This window comes from Sylvia atricapilla, chromosome 22 (assembly GCF_009819655.1).
Source record: "Sylvia atricapilla isolate bSylAtr1 chromosome 22, bSylAtr1.pri, whole genome shotgun sequence".
Classification (NCBI taxonomy): domain Eukaryota; kingdom Metazoa; phylum Chordata; class Aves; order Passeriformes; family Sylviidae; genus Sylvia; species Sylvia atricapilla.
The window spans coordinates 3,479,182-3,495,817 of NC_089161.1; the positions used below are offsets into that span (position 1 = coordinate 3,479,182).

Below are 16,636 nucleotides of genomic sequence, written 5' to 3' on the forward strand. Positions count from 1 at the left end.
GCCCAGCGCCCCCCGTTCTGCCTGCGCTGCTAGGACCGGCAGCGCACGTCGGAGCCCATAGTTGCCGCGCCTCTCGCCTGGGCGGGCGGCGGGAGGGGACACCCGTGGGGCCGCTGCCTAACACCGCGGATAACGGCGCCGGCAGCCGCGTACAGTCCGCTTTGGGGTTCACCCGGACTTGCAGCTATCCCCGTCCTGGTCCCGGCCGCCGCTCGGCAAAGCGCGACGGCCCCAGCTGAGGCCGGGGGGAGCGGTGCGGGGGTCCCGAGCAGCGGGCAATCGCCGCGCCGTCGGGCGGGGCGGGCGGAGGGGCGGCCCCGGGGGAGGGAGAGGAGGAGCCGGCGGGGCCGGGGGGCGGCGGGGCGGGAGCGCCGCGCAGTGCCAAGCGGCGGCCGGGGCCGCCGGGGCCGGGGCCGCCTGGGCCGCTGGGGCCGGGGCCGCCGCCGGGATGGCGCTGGAGCGGGCGCTGCAGGCGGCGCGACAGGGCGACGTGGAGGCGCTGCGGGGACTGCGGGCGGCAGGGCTATTGCGGCCAGGGCTGCGGGACGCCCTGGGCGCGTCCCCCGCGCACCACGCTGCCCGCGCCGGACGCCTCGCCTGCCTCCGGTACCTGGCGGCCGAGGCCGCCCTCCGCGGGGACGCGCGGGCGCGAAACGGGGCCACGCCGGCCCACGACGCCGCCGCCACCGGCAACCTCGCCTGTCTCCAGTGGCTGCTCACGCAGGGGGGCTGCGGCGTGCAGGTGCGAGAGGGGTCGCGGGGGGCGGCGGAGGGTTCCTCGGTGGCGCGGGCGGCCGGGAAGGCGTTCCGCGGTCCCGTATGGGTGGTTGTGGCCGCGGGGAGACGGTCACGCATGGTGCTCCCAGCTCTGCCGACGGCGAGCCGGGGTCCGTCCTAGCCGGCTCGGGCAGGGCTCCGCCGTGCATATCGGGCGGCATCCGACGGGCCCGGAGAGTCCCGGCATCCCGGAGGGGTTCAGGCTCGAGGGCAGCACATATTCCCCGGGGCTGCCGCCCCCTCCCGGGGTTACACAACGGCGGGACCGGGGCGGTAAGCGGCTTGCCTCGGGGCCGGCCGAGAGTTAAAGACATGTGACGGCCGAAGGAAGAGGAGGCAGCGGCGGGGCTGGGAGCGGAGATTAGCCGGGAAGGAAGGGGTCAGCACGCATCGGCGACCTCCTGGCCAGTGGCCAGCCCTACCCGCGTCCCACCGAGCGTGGAGGGCGGACGGGCCGCCGGCACAGCGGGGCTCGGCGGCAAGTTCCCGCGGCTAGGGGCTCCGCGGCCGGTAGAACAAGGAGGGCATTGTGCTGCACTCACTGTGTGCAGACGCTGGCCCTTGATGGAGGGCAGACACGCTGGCCCCACGGTCCCTCCAATGCTCTATGTTCCTGCTCCAGCCCCGCTCCGTACTGACAGGAACTCCACCCTGGCCACCCCACCCGCCCGGAAGCAGCTCCGGGCTGGGGGATGCCCCACGGCTGCCTCGGTCCCCAGCCCCCCAGCCGGAAGGGCTTGGTCCCGGTACTGACAGCCGTCCCACTTCCTCCTGCAGGACACAGACAACTCTGGTGCCACCATCCTCCACCTGGCAGCCCGCTTCGGTCACCATGAGGTGATCGACTGGCTCCTCCGCTTTGGAGGCAGTGACCCCACGGCAGCCACCAACACGGGAGCACTGCCCGTCCACTACGCCGCGGTGAAAGGGGATTTCCCTTCCCTGCGACTCCTCTTGGGACACTGCCCCAGGTAACGGCCCCCACTGCTGGCAGCTAGACAGGGTCTGCCGCAAGCTTGGCACCCACCAGCAGGAGAAGGGCTAGCGGGAGAACAGGGTGCCTGCTGTGGCCCCAACCCTCCCTCCAGCCACTGGGCAAAGTGCCAGCACTGGGGACGAATGCTGCATCCACCCTGGTCCCTCCCAGCTCCAAGAGCAACGCGGCCACCTTATCAGGCTGGGCAGCCAGCTGCACCTTCTTTATGGCCCAGAAAGAAGGGGCGAGCAGGAGAGGGGCGAGCGCTGGCAGAAATATTGTCACTGGCCGCTGAGTCGGCTCCTGGCGCGGGGCGATAACACAGCCGCCTTTGTCCGCCCGCTGTTATGTAAATGGATTAGGCTGACCGCCGAGGAGAGGCTGCTCCCCGCGCCGGAGACGACCTTTCCGCTTGCCCGGGTCCATGGGCATTGCTGGATACGGCAGTCTCTCTCAGACGCGGCAGCATCCCTTGAGCTTTTCCTCCTGAGCGGTACCTGGGGCCGGGCTGGTCCCCGAGTTACCTGTCACAGCAGCCCACGGGGCCCGCGATGCCGGGCCTCGCCACGAGGCTGCAGCAGGCGATTAGGTGGCCGCTAATCCGATTTCCTGTGGTGGGCAGAGGCCACTAGAAATAACCCACAGACCCAGCCACTAGAAATAACCCACAAGCGGAACCGGGGGGATGCGCTGTTGCTCCACGTTGTCCCTGGAAGGTTCCAGGGTTGTGGATGAGAGAGATTGCACAGCTCTTCCACATCCAAGGAGTCCTGAGGCAGTGGGATAAGTGGCGCTTGGCACCCCTCTGTCTCTGGGTGCCACAACACCAGAGCCCTGCATCCTTTTCTCCAGGCTGGGCCACAGAGATCCCTGGATCCCATGGCACTTACTGGCCAGAGCTGTCCCAGCCCTAGTTCTTTATCTCCTTGCCCCAGGTGTGCCAGTTTAGCCCTGAGCACTTCTGGGATTAACCCCTGCAGCCCGAGCTCAGCCCCAAACCAGTCGCTGCTCCTGCTCGACGCCCACCGTGTCAGCCCAGGTGTGGCACGGCACTCGCATTGCCTTTCACGCTGCTTGCCGGGGTTGCTCCGCTGCTGTCACCGCCTTCCCCCTGAATTATTTAGGGCTGGCCCTGCTCCCAGCCCCGCGCCTGCCCGGAGGCTCCGTTACAGCTGCGAAATCCAATCCCTGGTGCCGCTGCGGGATGCTGGCGCTCCCAGCCCACCTTCGCACCGGCCCGCGGGGCCCCCGGCAGCCGGTGGCCCAGCACGGGGTCTCAGCCATCTGGCAAAGCAGTTTACTGGTGCTGCCCAAGTGGCTTAACCCCTTCCCAATTACTGAGAAATGGCAATCAGGGACTGACCCTGTGCCTGTGCTCCCGCTGTCCCCTGCACCCCGGTCTGCAACAGCCTCAAGCCCCAGCCCCAGCCTCAGCCCCTGCTGGGGCAGCACAGAGGACTGTGCCAGCCTGGCACTGCTGGACCATGGGGCAGGCACTCAGTGACACAAGCATACAAGGCACAGCAGGAAGGGAGTGCTGGCCACAGCCCGTCTCACAGTTACAGGGATCAATTATTAAGGGCCTGCGATCGTTGCGATAACAGAGCAGAGTATTTATTGCTCTTCCTTTTTTAAATATTCAACAGGGTTTTTTTATGGAGCACTTAATAGAACAGCTTCCTGTGGGGTCGGGAGACAGGATGCAGGATGTGGGATGCAGAATATGGGTCTATGTATATGGGGAATGCTGGGTAAAAGGTGTGGGATTCAAGATTTGGGTTGCACAGTTTGGGATATACAATTCAGGACTAGAGACATGAGGATGCCAAGGCCTTTTGGGGCAGTGAGGGGACACTGGCACCCAGCAGCTGGGCTGGGCAGCACCACGGTGCAGGTTGGCCTTTCCCCGCCGGCTCCACGGCTGGTGCTGTGTAAGCAGCTTACTTTAAAATACGACTAAATTGCAGTGTCCAAAAACAGCCGGAGGAAGGAGCTTAGCCTAAGCAGGCTGATTAACTTAGTGACCTCCCGCTGCAGCTGCAGCCACCGCCGCAGCACGGGGGCCTATGGGAAGCCATGGGGTGGACAGCTCCCAGCCCCAGCACTGCCCTGCCTGCCCGCAGCTGTGTCCCCTGCACCTCCCCGTGTTTCTTGTGTCCCACAAGCCCCCATGTCCCTGTATCCTGCCTGGCCCCTGTCCCAGCCCTGGCAGTAGCAGTGGCCACAGGTGACGGGCGCTGTGCCCCGCTTGCAGTACGCTGAGTGCCCAGACCAAGACGGGGGCCACCCCGCTGTACCTCGCCTGCCAGGAGGGCCACCTGGAGATCATCCAGTACCTGGTGCAGGATTGTGGGGCTGACCCCCACGCGCGCGCTTACGACGGCATGACCCCACTGCACGCCGCCGCCCAGATGGGCCACAACACTGTCATCGTTTGGCTGGTAAGCGCTGTCCTGGCACGGCACGGCACGGCATGGTGGCACAGCGCGGTGGCACGGCACAGGGTGCTCAGCCCCAGTGCTCAGCCTGCCTGCCCACACAGATGAGCTTCACGACGGTGAGCCTGACAGAGCGGGACGCTGAGGGGGCCACGGCCATGCACTTTGCCGCCAGTCGTGGCCATGCCAAGGTGCTGAGCTGGCTGCTGCTGCACGGTGGGGAGATCACTGCCGATGGCTGGGGTGGCACACCGCTGCATGATGCCGCCGAGAATGGCGAGCTGGAGGTGGGTGCTGGTGGCCAACAGGGTGTCAGGGTGAGGGGGGGCCCTTCCCTCCAGCCCTGCCATGCACCCCCACTCTCCCCAGTGCTGCCAGATCCTGGTGGTGAACGGTGCCGACCTCAGCATCCGTGACCAGGATGGCTACACAGCAGCCGACCTCGCTGACTACAATGGCCACAGCCACTGCGCCCAGTACCTGCGCACCGTGGAGAACATGGTACAGCGGTGCTGGGGGACAAGGGCGTGGGGAGCACACAGGGAGCACGCAGGGCAGCCCCACCCCTGCCTTGCTGCCTGACCCCACGGCTGTGCCAGCAGAGCGTGGAGCACCGTGTGCTGTCACGAGACCCCTCGGCGGATGGGGAATGCCGACAGCCCGACTCGGGCATGTCATCGCCCAACACCACGGCGTCGGTGCCCCAGGCGCGCTTCGAGGTGGGCTCCCCTGCCAGCACCCTCTCCAACTACGACTCCTGCCACTCCAGCCAATCCAGCACCGGGGAGAAGAGGGGCGGCCCCCCAGGGGCCCCCGCCGCCCGTGAGTGCGGGGCCAGGGGGCGCGGGGCGGGGGGTGCGGGTCCAGCCCCCCCTGACCCCCTGCCCTGCGCAGGGGTGCCTGAGCCGGCGCTGGCGGACATGCAGGCGTACATGGACATGCTGGACCCTGAGATGCGGCCACGGGGCCGGGGCCCAGCAGGCGAGGGTCCCCCGCCGCCACCACCCCCTGCCTTCCCCCCACCACCGCCCCCACCCCCCGCCACCCGGCCACCCCCACCACCCCCCGGCTACCCTGCACCTGCGCCCCCCGCTGCCCCCCACACCGCTGACATCTACGTGCGGGCCAAGAACAACCTGCGGCATGTGGAGAGCCAGGCGCTGCGCCGAGAGGTACGGCCCCATGCACCGTGTCCCCTGCACCACGCCCCCTACACAGCTCAAGGGACATATCACCCGGGAGGGGCATTCCACCGGGCACCCATCCCCTTTGAGGAGTTGTTGCCTGCCTGCCCTGGGAGGGGACAGTCCCTGGCCACAGCTGGAGGCCACATGCCTGCAGCGCTGACATGCACTGAGTGGGCTGGGGCTCAGCCAGCACTGAGGATGCAGCAAGCTGGGGCCAGTGATGCTCTCGTGGCTCCATGGCACTGGGTGGGCCCGCTCCACTGCTGCACCGGCTGGGGCACCCGGCAGCATCATGCCATGGCAGCCGCGCCCATGAGGCCCGGCGATGCCACCGGCAGCATGCCGAGCTGGGCGTGGGCAGCTGCGCAGGCGGTAACCCGAGCGGCTGGCTCCAGTGTCACCCGCGCCACAGGTGTCGGGTGGCACAGCCAGCGCTGCCAGGAGCTGAGAGGGCTCAGCCAGGCGTGCACAGGTAAGAGGGGTGCAGCCCTCTATGGCGGGCTGGGGAGGCATAGGGATGCAGTAGGTTTGGGGCTGCTCTGACCCCCTACCATGGCTCTCGCCACCTCACCGGGGACAGGGTTCTGGGCATGGTCAGGACACTGGCAGAGCCCAGTCCTCTGGGGGACATGGGGTGGGGGGCTCAGCAGAGCAGTGTGTGCCAGGCACGTGGTGGGCTCGGGACCCCACAGTGCTCATTGCACACAGCCTTGGCTCTTTAGTGCTTACCGGAGTAACGGGCTGCCTTGGGGAGGTGTGGGCGTGTGACAGAGCAGTGCCACAGTGGTGTGGGTGCTCCATGAGATGGGGCTCAGCAACACGGATCCTTGCGCCAGACCAGGGCTGGGACTACCGGAGCGGGAGCCAGGCTTGGCATAACTCCCGTGGCAGCCAGAGTAGGAAGCACCCAGCTGAAGTTTGTTGACTTAGCTGGGGCTGGCGGTGGCAGCGAGCGCCCGGGCTCACTGTGAAAATGCCATGGGTGGAGGTGGCATACGGGGAAATGCAAATAGCGGGGCCCCCAACAAGGGCAGCAGGGCTATGCCGCGGTGGCACTCCAAACCCAGGGAGCAGGCACAGCCCCCTGCAGCGCAGCACTCGGCAGCACAACTCGTAAAGCCGCTGTGGAATGCGCCGGGGTGAGCTGAGGCTGCGCTGCTTGAGAGCCCTGTTCAGAGGGAGGTTTGGAACCGGGCCCCAGCCCCGCGCGGGATAAGCTTCCGGTAATCCGCAGGGCTGGGGCTCGGCACTCCTGTTCCCAGGGGGTTATCCCGGGGGAGGCTTGGACAGGATCCTGGGCACAGGCTATGGGGTCACAGTGCCAGGCACTAATGCCACACGCTGCCGCCATGGCACGCAGCCCTTGGTAGAGCCGTTTGCCGAACAGACTCCAGGGCACGCACCCTGTTGTCCGTCCCAGCTCTGCATCTGTCCCAAGGCAAACTGCTGGCACAGTCCTACTCCACCACGGCCCTGCGCCCTGCGGTTAGTGCTGGGCACGGCGGTGCTGAGGTGGGCTCCCCATTGCAGCTGGCATCGCGTGACAGCAGTCCCGAGGGCCTGCGCCGGGCCGACTCCAGCAGGCGGTCAAGGAATTTCGGCAAGCAGCCGAGCACCGGTGACTACTACAAGCACCTGGGGCACGTTGTGGCCGAGCAGCCAGGCCCCCAGCGAATGGCGCACACCGAGGAGGTGAGCCCAGCGCCGCAAGCCCGTGCACAGCTCAGTGGCCCTGGCACCGAGCAACGCATGCCCACGCTCTCTTCCAGGCATCACCCATCTCGGCGGACACCATGAGCAATGGGGAGAGCAAGCCAGGTGCCGAGCTGCCGCCTCCACCTCCGCCCCCACCGCTGCCCGACGCCGCCTGCCCGACGCCCCCACCGCCGCCCCCGCTCTCAGAGACTCCTGCCGGGCCCCGCCGTTCCTCCTCCTCTACGGGAAGTAAGTGGCAGGGTGCCGGGTGGGCACGGGGAGTGATCCTGGGCACTGTCCCGTTGGCTGCACTGTGGCATTGACCTCCTTGGCTCGTCTCCTCCCGCGGCACTTCGGCCGCGTGGCTCCTGACAGCCCTCTCTGTCCTTCTCTCCTCCGGTGTCGGCGCGGGGGCCCCCACGCCCGCTCGCCCCTGCCTGCTCTCACTGCTGGCCGCTTCTCTTCTCTCTTGTCTCGCGGTGGCCAAATCCTTCCTTTGCCGCGCGCCCCGCGCCGCCTCTCTGCTTCTCTCCCTAGGAGGAAAGGCGCTCAGGCAGATGAAGAGTAAGTACCGCGGCCCCACGCTCCTCCCTGCTTCAGGGGGTGCCCTGGCGCTGGGCACAGCCGGAGGGACCCGTGCCGGCGCCGTCCCGTGCTGCAGCCGCGGGGCATCGACGGCCGCCGGGGCTGTCACCTGCCCGCGGCGCTGCGGCCGCCGGGTCCTCGCTGCGCGTCGGCGGCCGGCGGTGCCACGCGGGAGGCCGACGGCCGGTGCGGGGCCGCCGAAGCCGCCAGGCAGGGCTGGCAGGGCTGGGCAGGCAGCCGGGCCCCGCACACAGAGAGCCTTTGTTCGCGCTCAGCCGGCCGGCGTGACCCCGCCACGTGAGCGCACCGGCCGCTCCCCCGCCGCTGACTGCAGCCGGCCCGGCCGCTGCTCGGCGCCCGCTTTATTAGCGCCGGCTCCCGGGACCGGGGGGTCTCAGCCGGCGCTGGATGGCAGCGCGCGCGTCCCGCTGGGCCCTCAGCACCCGCAGCCCTCTGGCTCCGGCGTGGCTCAGCCGAGCGGAGCGAGCTGCGGGCGCCTGCCGCGGGGAGGGGGCTTTGCCTTGGCACGGTACCATGGGCCGCTAGGGACTCACGCATGGCTGGCACGGACGGTGGGTGCTCGCGAGGCGGGTGGCATGAGCAGTGGGAAGGGCATCCCCGGGGTGCCGGTGCCGTGCAGCCGTTTGGGCACCGGGCTGGCGGGGAGTCTGGCTCAGGCGGTCGGTGCATCGCTGCCGGGAGCTGCCAGGGGAGTGTAGCGGCCGTGCTACGGTTGCAGGGCTGTCACCGGCCACGGAGCCATCCCTCCAGAGGCAGGCTTCTGTTGCAACATAGTGCCTCGGGGGCATGCAGTGGCATTTGGGGCTGGGGCCAGGCTGGGACCCTTGCAGCCGAGTGTTGGGGTGCTGGGGTGCTGCTGCAGTAGGCTGCCGTGGACCCTGTGAGCTGCTGCTGGAGTGCTGGTCTTATGGATCTGTGGAGCTGGGGTGCCAGGCTGTTGAGTGCTGGGAGGTCGCTCCACTGGGGTCTGACGGACCCAGGAGTTTGGTGATGTGCTGACACAACGGTTTGGTGATGTGCTGTGCTGACTGAGCTGAGTGTCAGGATGCTGCTTCAGGGGCATTCCAGGGAATCCTGGATGGTGGGGAGGGGGGCAGTCAGCCAGCCACCCACCCCTCCACCCCCCTACCCCTGCAAAGAAGTTGGGGGATTCACAGGGACAAGGAGATGGTGCTGGCAGGGTGCTTATTGCCCCTCCTGCCTCCCTTCAGGCACCAAGTCCTTCAACATGATGTCCCCTACGGGCGACAACTCGGAGCTGCTGGCCGAGATCAAAGCTGGGAAGAGCCTCAAGCCAACGCCACAGAGCAAAGGCTTCACCACCGTCTTCTCCGGCAGCGGCCAGGCAGGGGCCAACGTAGGTGGTGAAGGGGGCCAGGGGAGCCGGTGGCGCGGCCCAGCACAGCACGGCAAGTGCCCACCGCCCTCCCTCCCTCCTTCCACAGGCAGAGTCGCCAGTGTCCTCCCCGTCACCCACCAGGACGCCCACCCCGCCGGCCACCCCCGTGGAGGCTGCTGGCCCACCACGCTGCCTGGCAGGCGGCTCACCAGAGCCAGTGCTGAACGGAAGCTCACCGGTGCCGGCAGCAGGCGCTGGGGCAGCGGCGGAGGTGGAGGCGCTGGTGCCGAGCCAGGACGAGCAGGGTCGGCCCATCCCCGAGTGGAAGCGGCAGGTGATGGTTCGCAAGCTGCAGCTCCGCATGCAGGAGGAGGAGGAGCAGCGGCGCAAGGTAGGGGGGTCCCACGTGCTGCAGCGGCGAGCACGGCGCGGGCATGGCCCAAGCAGCTCAGGACCTGGCGAGATGGCGTGCGTGGCATTGCCTCTGGCTCCCAATCGGGCTGGGAACCACCCTACGTGCATGCAGGGGCGTCATACCGCGGGGACGCCACACACGGCGGCAGTGGCACAAGGTGCGTGCAGCACGGCCTCAAGAGCCCCTTTGCCCTCTTTCCCGCCGCAGCCTGGGAGCCGCTCGCCGCCCCTGTGCCGGCACCGGCCACCTGCCCGCGGGGTCATACTGGGACCCTCCGGGCAGCCGATGTGGGAGGAGGACATGCAGCACCTGGAGAGGCAGCTGGGGAGCCTGCGGGTGATGCACGAGGCGCAGCCGGGGAAGCCGATTCCAGGGGGGCTGGAGGAGGAGCTGCTGCCACTCGTGCCGCTCTCCACGCCCCCGGCACCCCGGCGCTTCGCCCTCGCCCACGAGGACGCGCCTGCCCGCGGCAGCCGGTCCCCCACACTGCCGAGGAGCGCGGCCGCACCGCCAGCCACCCTGAGAGGCCGGGAGGGCCCTGGGGCGGGGGGAGCGGTGGGCAGCCCCGGTGCCCAGCACGACGCCCGGCGTGAGATCCTGGGCTGCGGTGTCTCTGTCCGCAGCCTCAAGGCCAACTACGAGGGGCCAGGGGGTCCCCCTGTACCTGCCCCCAGGGTCACTAAGCGCAAGCGGGTGCAGCCCCCTGGTAGTACCCGCCGGCCCATCCTGGAGGAGGAATACGGGGATGGGGCACTGCGGCGGAGCAGGCCAGCGCTGCCAGAGCCAAGCAGCTCACATGAACGCACCAAGGGGTGCAAGGAGCGCGCCGTCTTCCTCTTCCTGGAGCACTGGAAGAAGAGGGCACTCGCGGCAGCGCCTGGGGAGGAGCGGCCTCGGCGGCCGGGGAGGCGGCGACAGGCAGCGGGGCGGCTGCTGGCCCGCTGGAGGAGTGTCGCCCGCCGGGTCCCAGGGCGCCAGATCCGGCGCCTGAGCCGCACCACGGTGCTGTACTGGCCTCAACACTTCCTGCCCCACGTCGGCGGCTCGCCCATGCCCCACGACAGCCTCCCGCTCGATCTCTTCATGTTGGGCTACTTCCAGCTGCTGGAGATGCCCCTCAGCCCCGAGGAGCGGCGCTTCCGCCACCTCCTCTGCTACGAGATGTTTGACCGCCTGGGCAGCCACAGCTGGCACCACGTCCGCCGTTTCCACCGCACCGTACTGGAGCAGGTCGAGGCTGGCCACCGCCACTGGCTTGACGGCTTTGAGGACCTCGTGCAGGAGTTTTTTGGGGATGACCCTGTGGCAGTGGTAGAAAGCCTGCCAGAGCCCTCCACCATGAGCCCGGAAGGGCAGGGGGCAGCAGTGCCAGTGCCGGAGCTGGGAGAGTTCAGCGAGGAGGACGTCTGCCGCTTCATTGACCGCAGCTTCTCCTTCTGGAAGGAGAAGGAGGCAGAGATATTCGACACCTGAGTCCGGCGGGATGCTGCAGGCTGTGCCAGCGGTGTGGCGTGGGGCAGTAGCAAGCTCAGGGGACAGCTGCTCGCCTGCCTCTGCGGCTCGTGGTGCAGCTCAGCTTGGCAGAGGGCTGAGTGTTGTTCTGCGCGTCCCCCCTCTGGGCCGAGGTTGCAGTGTGTGCCGCTTGCCGTGGCTGTGTGTCGTGTGGGAGGCGCAGCGGCGGGGCTGCGCTCCCCTCTGGTGTGGCGTTTGCGGTGCCGGGGCAGCGTGGGCCCCCGCGTGTCATGCAATAAAGCTGTGGTGTGCTGCAAGGGCTGGCCACGCCACGCGCTCCTTCCTCCTCCCGGCGCCGGCGGAAGGCGGGCAGCGAGGGGCGCGTCGGCGAGCCATGTGCTGGTGAACCCCACCGGTACCGTGCCAAGGACACGGCTGCCAGAAGGATGTGATATCGCGCACCAGGATGCTGCTGGGGCCCCATGGTGCCGACAGTGAGGGCGGGCTCCCGGCAGTGCCGGTAACACGGCTGTCTGTTGCAGGAGAAAGAAGAGGAGGCGCGCCTGGCCAGCATGCCGGCCTGGAGGAGGGACATCCTGCGCAAGAAGCTGGAGGAAGAGAGGTGAGCCAGGGTCGGGGGATGCCGCACCAGCCGGTCACTCCCGCGGCTCTGCTAATCGCGCTCTTCCCTTTGCCTTCGCAGGGAGCAGAAACGGTGAGTGCCGCAAGCCCCTTCCCTGGGTGGGCGGGCACGGCGGCTCCCGCGGCTCTGGTGACCGCGGCGCCCTGTGCCCTCTGCTGCTAAGCAGGAAAGAGCAGGAGAAACTGAAGCGGGAGGAGGAGGAGAAGGAGAAGGAGCAGTCGGAAAAGCTAAGGACTCTCGGGTACGATGAAACAAAGCTGGCGCCCTGGCAGCGACAGATCATCCTCAAGAAGGGGGACATAGCCAAGCACTAGCCACGCCACACCGCATCCCGGCTCTTCGCAGCAGGAGGAGGCTGGCAGGTCCTCCCATGGACCGCGACATGCTTCGGCACCCTCCTCCTGCCGTGGATGGCCACATAGCCCAATCCAGAGAAGCCCCCCGCACCGCCCCAGGCACCCGTAGCCCCCCACACCCCCACATCCCGCTGCCGCCTGCCCACCGCCACCCTGTGCTGCCCGTGGCAAAGCGAGCTGCCGCGGAGTGGGGCACGCGGCTCCTTGTGCACTGCCCGCTGCGGCCGGGCTCGCCGCACGCCCCGCTGGCACCACTCGCCGTTGCAGCGCGCTCGCCCTCACTCCTGCCCCTTCAGAGCAGCTCAAGGCCAGCTTCTGGCTCACCTCTGCCCAGACCGCCTGCCTTTCCAGCGATTAAAACGATAAACCCCGCCAGCAGTGCCCCGCGCCTTCCTGGGGCTGCCCACATCACCCCCCACCCACACCATGCTCGCCGACAGCGGTGCCCCCCTCACCAACATCACCACGGATCACTCCCAACACCCACACCACCAGCACGTCTGCCAGCACCCACATTGCCCGTCACCTGTGGTGGCCACATCACCAGTGGTGGTCCTGAGGCCAGCGGTGTCCTGGTGCCCGGCCAGAACCGCCTTGCGAAGAAGGGCCAGGGCTGGCGGATGGAGAACACACCACTTTATTGGGGAGGGGGAAGGAGCGCCCTGCAGCGGGCAGCCTTGAGAACTATCCCATGGGTTCGCGGTGGGCTCGGTGCCCGCTCGTCCCGCGAGGGGCTGGGCAGCCGACGTGCTGGGGCATGAGGTCCTCCCCGGCCCTGGGAGCAGGGGGACATAAATAGAGGGCACAGGCAGGTGGGAAGAGGACATAAAACTGACATAAAATGTCTACTCGGCATAAGTAACAATACTTAGGGGTATAGCTGGGATGAGGCGCCCAGTGAGGTGTGGAGGTGTCGGGACCTCCCGGTGCCAGGGTGCTGACCCTGGGGATCAGGGTGCCCCGGACAGACTCTGGCGCAGTGCCTCGGCACAGCCAGCCAGCTCCATGCGCTCCAGGGCAGCAAAGACGTGGTCCAGTGTGGCACTGGTCTGCTGGCACCAGCGCTTCAGCATCTCGTACTGCTGGTCACGGATGTGGGTCACCTCCAGCTCTACCAGCTCAATCTCTGCCTCCCGCAGCTCCAACATCCGCATGAACTCCTTCCAACGCCGTACTGGCACCACATCGATGACAGCATAGAGCTGGCTGCCCTGCAGCAGGGCACTGCGGGGCTCTGGGGGTGCAGAGGACTCCCCTTCATCACTGGGCGGCTCACACAGCAGTGTTTGAGTGTTTGCCTGGTGTTTGAGGCTCTGCTTTGCTGTGCCAGTGGCACGCTCTGTCCCCTGTGGGGAGCGTTGAGGGGTCCACCACAGGTTGTCCCACCTCCGGGCACCAAACTGGCACCATGGTATGGCTGCAGCCCCGGCCATTGAGGCGGTGGCCTGTGCTGTGGGGAGGGGACCACTTGCCAGGGCATCACGCCAGAGCCTCTTCCTCTTGTGGTAGATGGCAAGAGCACCCAGGAAGAAAGGCCCAGTGAGTCCCAGCAGGATGTACTCCAGACCTGAGCCTGAAAGGAAGAGCAGGAGCATTCCCACCAGCTGGCCAGCACGGTGACCGCACAGCACCAACCCTGGCCCCATTGTCCCCATACCTTGGTCGTTGTTGCTGCCACACACTTGCTGGCACTCTTTGCCACACGTGTCCTTGCTCCTGCAAGGAGATGGGACCCATGGGTGCCATGCTGTGCCATGCCATGGGCCCCACATGCCTTCCTGGCTGGAGGGTCAATGCTTACGTGTGGCATGGCCGGCACTCGTCACCCTCTCTGTAGAAGTCAGGCTTACAGCTGCTGTCACAAAGTGCGTCCTGCACCTCCGAGCCTGGGGAGAGGATGGGCATGAGGCAGGGTGGCACAGCCAGAGGTGGCACAGCTGGCAGGTCACATGGGGCAGCTGGCAGCACTCACAGGGTCGCTGGATGAGGCGTCCGGTGCAGGGCTGGCATTTCTGGCAAGAGAACTCGGTGCACTGCTTGTCAAGGCAGACACGGAAGCGGCCAGGCTCACAGCCACAGGCGACGTTGCTGGTGGCCGAGCAGTTGCTCAGCACACTCTGGAAAGCTGCAGAAAGCAGGCGGTGAGCGGCATGGCACAGCGCTGCACAGCACAGCACGGTGTGGAGCCAGCTCACCTTGTCGGTCACACTCGTAGCAAGCCTGGCACTCCCTGAGGGTGTTGGGCTGGGTGCGGAAGGTGCCGGCGGGACAGTCACGGCAATCGCTGTCATTCCCAAGGCTTGTGCAGGGCTTGAACAGGAATGTCCCTGCAGGGACAGTGGGGTGACAGGGAGCACGGGCGCCTGGAGCAATGCACCTGCTGTGCTATGGTATGCTGTGCCATGCCACACGGACCGGGCAGCGCTCACCTGCGGGACACGGAAGGCAGCAGTGTTGAGCAGTCTCGATCCAGTTCATGCCGGCGGGACACGCGCCTCTGCCGCTCACGCCGGCGAGATGTCTCCGCAGGCGGAGGAGTGGCTGCACCAGGACCCGCTGCCTTTGCCGCACGGCGCGGACCCGCCACCCTGGGGGCTGAGATTCGCTGGCCGCCAGCCACAGCGTTGCCAAGGTCACCTGCAAGCAGGGAGAGAGCAGGGCTGCAGGCAGCCGGGTTGATCCAGGAGCCGTGCACCTGTGGGAACGGCCCTCACACCAACTCATGCTGGGCTACCGGAGCCAGAGCCGTACCTGGAACTGTGTGGACAGCGGTGCCTGCACAGGGCAGAACGGCTGGTGCCGCCGCCCTCTGCCCCAAAGCCGCGTGGGTGTGCTGCCCCAGGGCCGGGAATGCCCCGCGACAGCCCCTGTGCTCTGCTTTCCCCGCAGTACACGAGCAAGCAACTTCCTGCTGGCACTGTGGGGGCCACCGTGCCCAGGGGCTGTCAAGTGTCACCCGTGTGCTCTGCAAATGGTGCTTCCAGGCTGGCTGGGGAGCGGCACCGAGATGTTCGACCGCCTGTGCCAACAGGACCCCTGCCATGTCCCCAGGGATGGGAACGAGTGAGTCAGGCAGACGGACTGGTAATGCCAGAGACTGTCAGATCAGGGAGGTGTCAGTAGCCGGGAGCGTAGGGGTTAACCCTGCCAGCTTTGATTTTCCTGGGGTTTATCTCCCTCACAAAGGAGGTGATTTCCTCCCCGAAAGGAAGCCGTGCCTGGCTCACGCTCTCTCCGATGCTATCGCGCTTCATTACGCGAGTCTCAAAGTAGGTCACTGCTCCCCCGCGGGGTGCCAGGTGCTGTCCACAGGACAGCCCCGCTCCTCTGGTGGGTGCAGCGAGCGGTGCCCACGCTGACACCCCTTCCAGCGGCCGGGCCGACGGCTGAGAGGACCGTGGCACCGACAGTGTGGGCAGGGAGCCAGGGGATTCCTCGCTGGGGGCTGGATTTCCCAGCCGTGATGGCCCCGATTACGGCAGTTGAATCATTTTCTACTAAACCCGCCGCCACCGGCAGACTGGAAACCGCGCAGGGCCGCCCGCTCGCAGAGCGCTGCCGGCAGATCCGGGGAGCTGCCTCAGTCCCGGCTGCCAGTGGCACATCTGAGTCACCGCTGAGGCACGACCGTCCCGCAGCGGGGCCCTGCCCGCGCACCCCGCTTGCAGACGGGCAGCTGCCCCTGCCCAGCGCGGGGAGCAGGTGCCCGGTGAACAGCGGAGCCGTGGGCACGGGGCTGGCTTCACAGTGGGGAGAACCACCTCCGCTTGTGCGGTGCAAGCGCCTCTCCCGCCCATAAGGCAGCCGCCGCTCCCGGAGCCCGTGTGCCGAGGCCGCCACCCGTGTGCGTAGCCAGCCCCGACGGCAGCCCCTCGCAGGTGTCGGCGTAGCCACTCCCCGTGGCACTGCCCTGCCATGACTGACCCCACGCTTCCCACAGCCGCATCCTGTCTGTGGCCGAGATCTTGACGGCCTGTGGCCCCCGCAGTCACGCCACACCGTCAATGTTTTGGTGCAGCAGAGCCCAGCCCCAGCTGTTAGGTAGAGGGGTAAGCGGTTTGGGCACGCTTGGCACTGTAATTAATCCTCCGTCCTCTCTCCCTCCTCCAGACCCGTTATAGCCACAGCCGTGGGACACCCCATAACTGGCGCCAGGACCCCCACACCACCGCACTCACCCAAGCCACCCCAGGGCAGCAACACTTCATCCTTGTGGCCGATGCGGCTGGGTCATGCCGGGGCGGTGAGGGGAGCAGGGCCGCAGGTGCACTGGGGTGTCGGGGCAGCTCAGCGCCCGGGCAGGGTGCCCCGGCACCCCATGTCTGCCGTCAGCACCACGCGACGCGTGGTAAGTGAGCGCCGGCCCTCCCCAGACAGGCTTTTACGCCCAACCACAGCAGGAGGAAATGCTTTTTTGGAAATGAGTCCAGGGGGTACGAAACCACATGACGGGAGTGCTGGGCGCGGGAGGGATCTGCACTGCCTCTCCGTGCACACAGCCACCGCCCTCCCTTGCTCGTTGGCTCAGACCCACGGTAGCGGGGGTGGCGGGGGCACGCAGAGTGTGTGGGGAGCAGTGTTGATCCGCACCCCAGGGCTCCATTTTCACCCCAAGCTCTAGAACGGGAGGCTGGAACTGGCCCCAGCTCCCTCTTTGTCTGTCCCGGTAGGGCTTCCTCAGCCACTCCACATCCACCCAGGTGATGCCCGGCCTTGGGGGCCGCTGAAGCCGAAAGAAAGGCGAGGCAAACG

General features: G+C 67.4%; 2 protein-coding genes across 4 annotated transcripts; one reads left to right on the forward strand and one right to left on the reverse strand.

Moving 5' to 3' along the window:
* Positions 1–448: 448 nt before the first annotated feature.
* On the forward strand, positions 449–12,257 carry ESPN (espin). 2 transcript variants are annotated; one of them, XM_066334259.1, is made up of 16 exons: positions 449–742; positions 1,555–1,748; positions 4,008–4,194; positions 4,296–4,478; positions 4,561–4,692; positions 4,794–4,968; positions 5,059–5,363; positions 6,909–7,070; positions 7,148–7,322; positions 7,611–7,637; positions 8,891–9,036; positions 9,125–9,190; positions 9,233–9,409; positions 11,428–11,507; positions 11,589–11,600; positions 11,695–12,257. In XM_066334259.1, the coding sequence occupies exons 1-16, from the start codon at positions 449–451 to the stop codon at positions 11,840–11,842; spliced, it is 2,463 nt and encodes an 820-aa protein (XP_066190356.1). In that variant the 3' UTR covers positions 11,843–12,257. The 2 variants fall into 2 exon arrangements, with proteins under 2 accessions (XP_066190356.1, XP_066190355.1); XM_066334258.1 differs by lacking the exon at positions 7,611–7,637.
* Positions 12,258–12,505: 248 nt separating this feature from the next.
* On the reverse strand, positions 12,506–16,423 carry TNFRSF25 (TNF receptor superfamily member 25). Of its 2 annotated transcripts, XM_066334261.1 has the most exons (7): positions 16,063–16,423; positions 14,314–14,521; positions 14,080–14,211; positions 13,857–14,009; positions 13,686–13,770; positions 13,542–13,600; positions 12,506–13,457 (listed from the first exon to the last, which is right to left on the reverse strand). In XM_066334261.1, exons 1-7 carry the CDS (start codon positions 16,090–16,092, stop codon positions 12,835–12,837), a joined length of 1,290 nt encoding a protein of 429 aa, XP_066190358.1. In that variant the 5' UTR covers positions 16,093–16,423; the 3' UTR covers positions 12,506–12,834. The 2 variants fall into 2 exon arrangements, with proteins under 2 accessions (XP_066190358.1, XP_066190357.1); XM_066334260.1 differs by lacking the exon at positions 16,063–16,423 and having other exon boundaries at positions 14,314–16,033.
* Between the last annotated feature and the right edge of the window lie 213 nt (positions 16,424–16,636).

Excerpts from the sequence above, each read along its gene's own strand:
- TNFRSF25 (XM_066334260.1), bottom strand. The coding sequence starts at position 14,608 with ATGAGTTGGTGTGAGGGCCGTTCCCACAGGTGCACGGCTCCTGGATCA. Across the intron at positions 14,010-14,079 it reads CTACGAGTGTGACCGACAAG|CTTTCCAGAGTGTGCTGAGC; the intron begins GTGAGCTGGCTC and ends TGCTTTCTGCAG. Across the intron at positions 13,601-13,685 it reads GAGTGCCGGCCATGCCACAC|GAGCAAGGACACGTGTGGCA; the intron begins GTAAGCATTGAC and ends ATCTCCTTGCAG.
- ESPN (XM_066334259.1), top strand. The coding sequence starts at position 449 with ATGGCGCTGGAGCGGGCGCTGCAGGCGGCGCGACAGGGCGACGTGGAG. Across the intron at positions 7,323-7,610 it reads TTCCTCCTCCTCTACGGGAA|GAGGAAAGGCGCTCAGGCAG; the intron begins GTAAGTGGCAGG and ends TTCTCTCCCTAG. Across the intron at positions 9,410-11,427 it reads AGGAGGAGCAGCGGCGCAAG|GAGAAAGAAGAGGAGGCGCG; the intron begins GTAGGGGGGTCC and ends TGTCTGTTGCAG.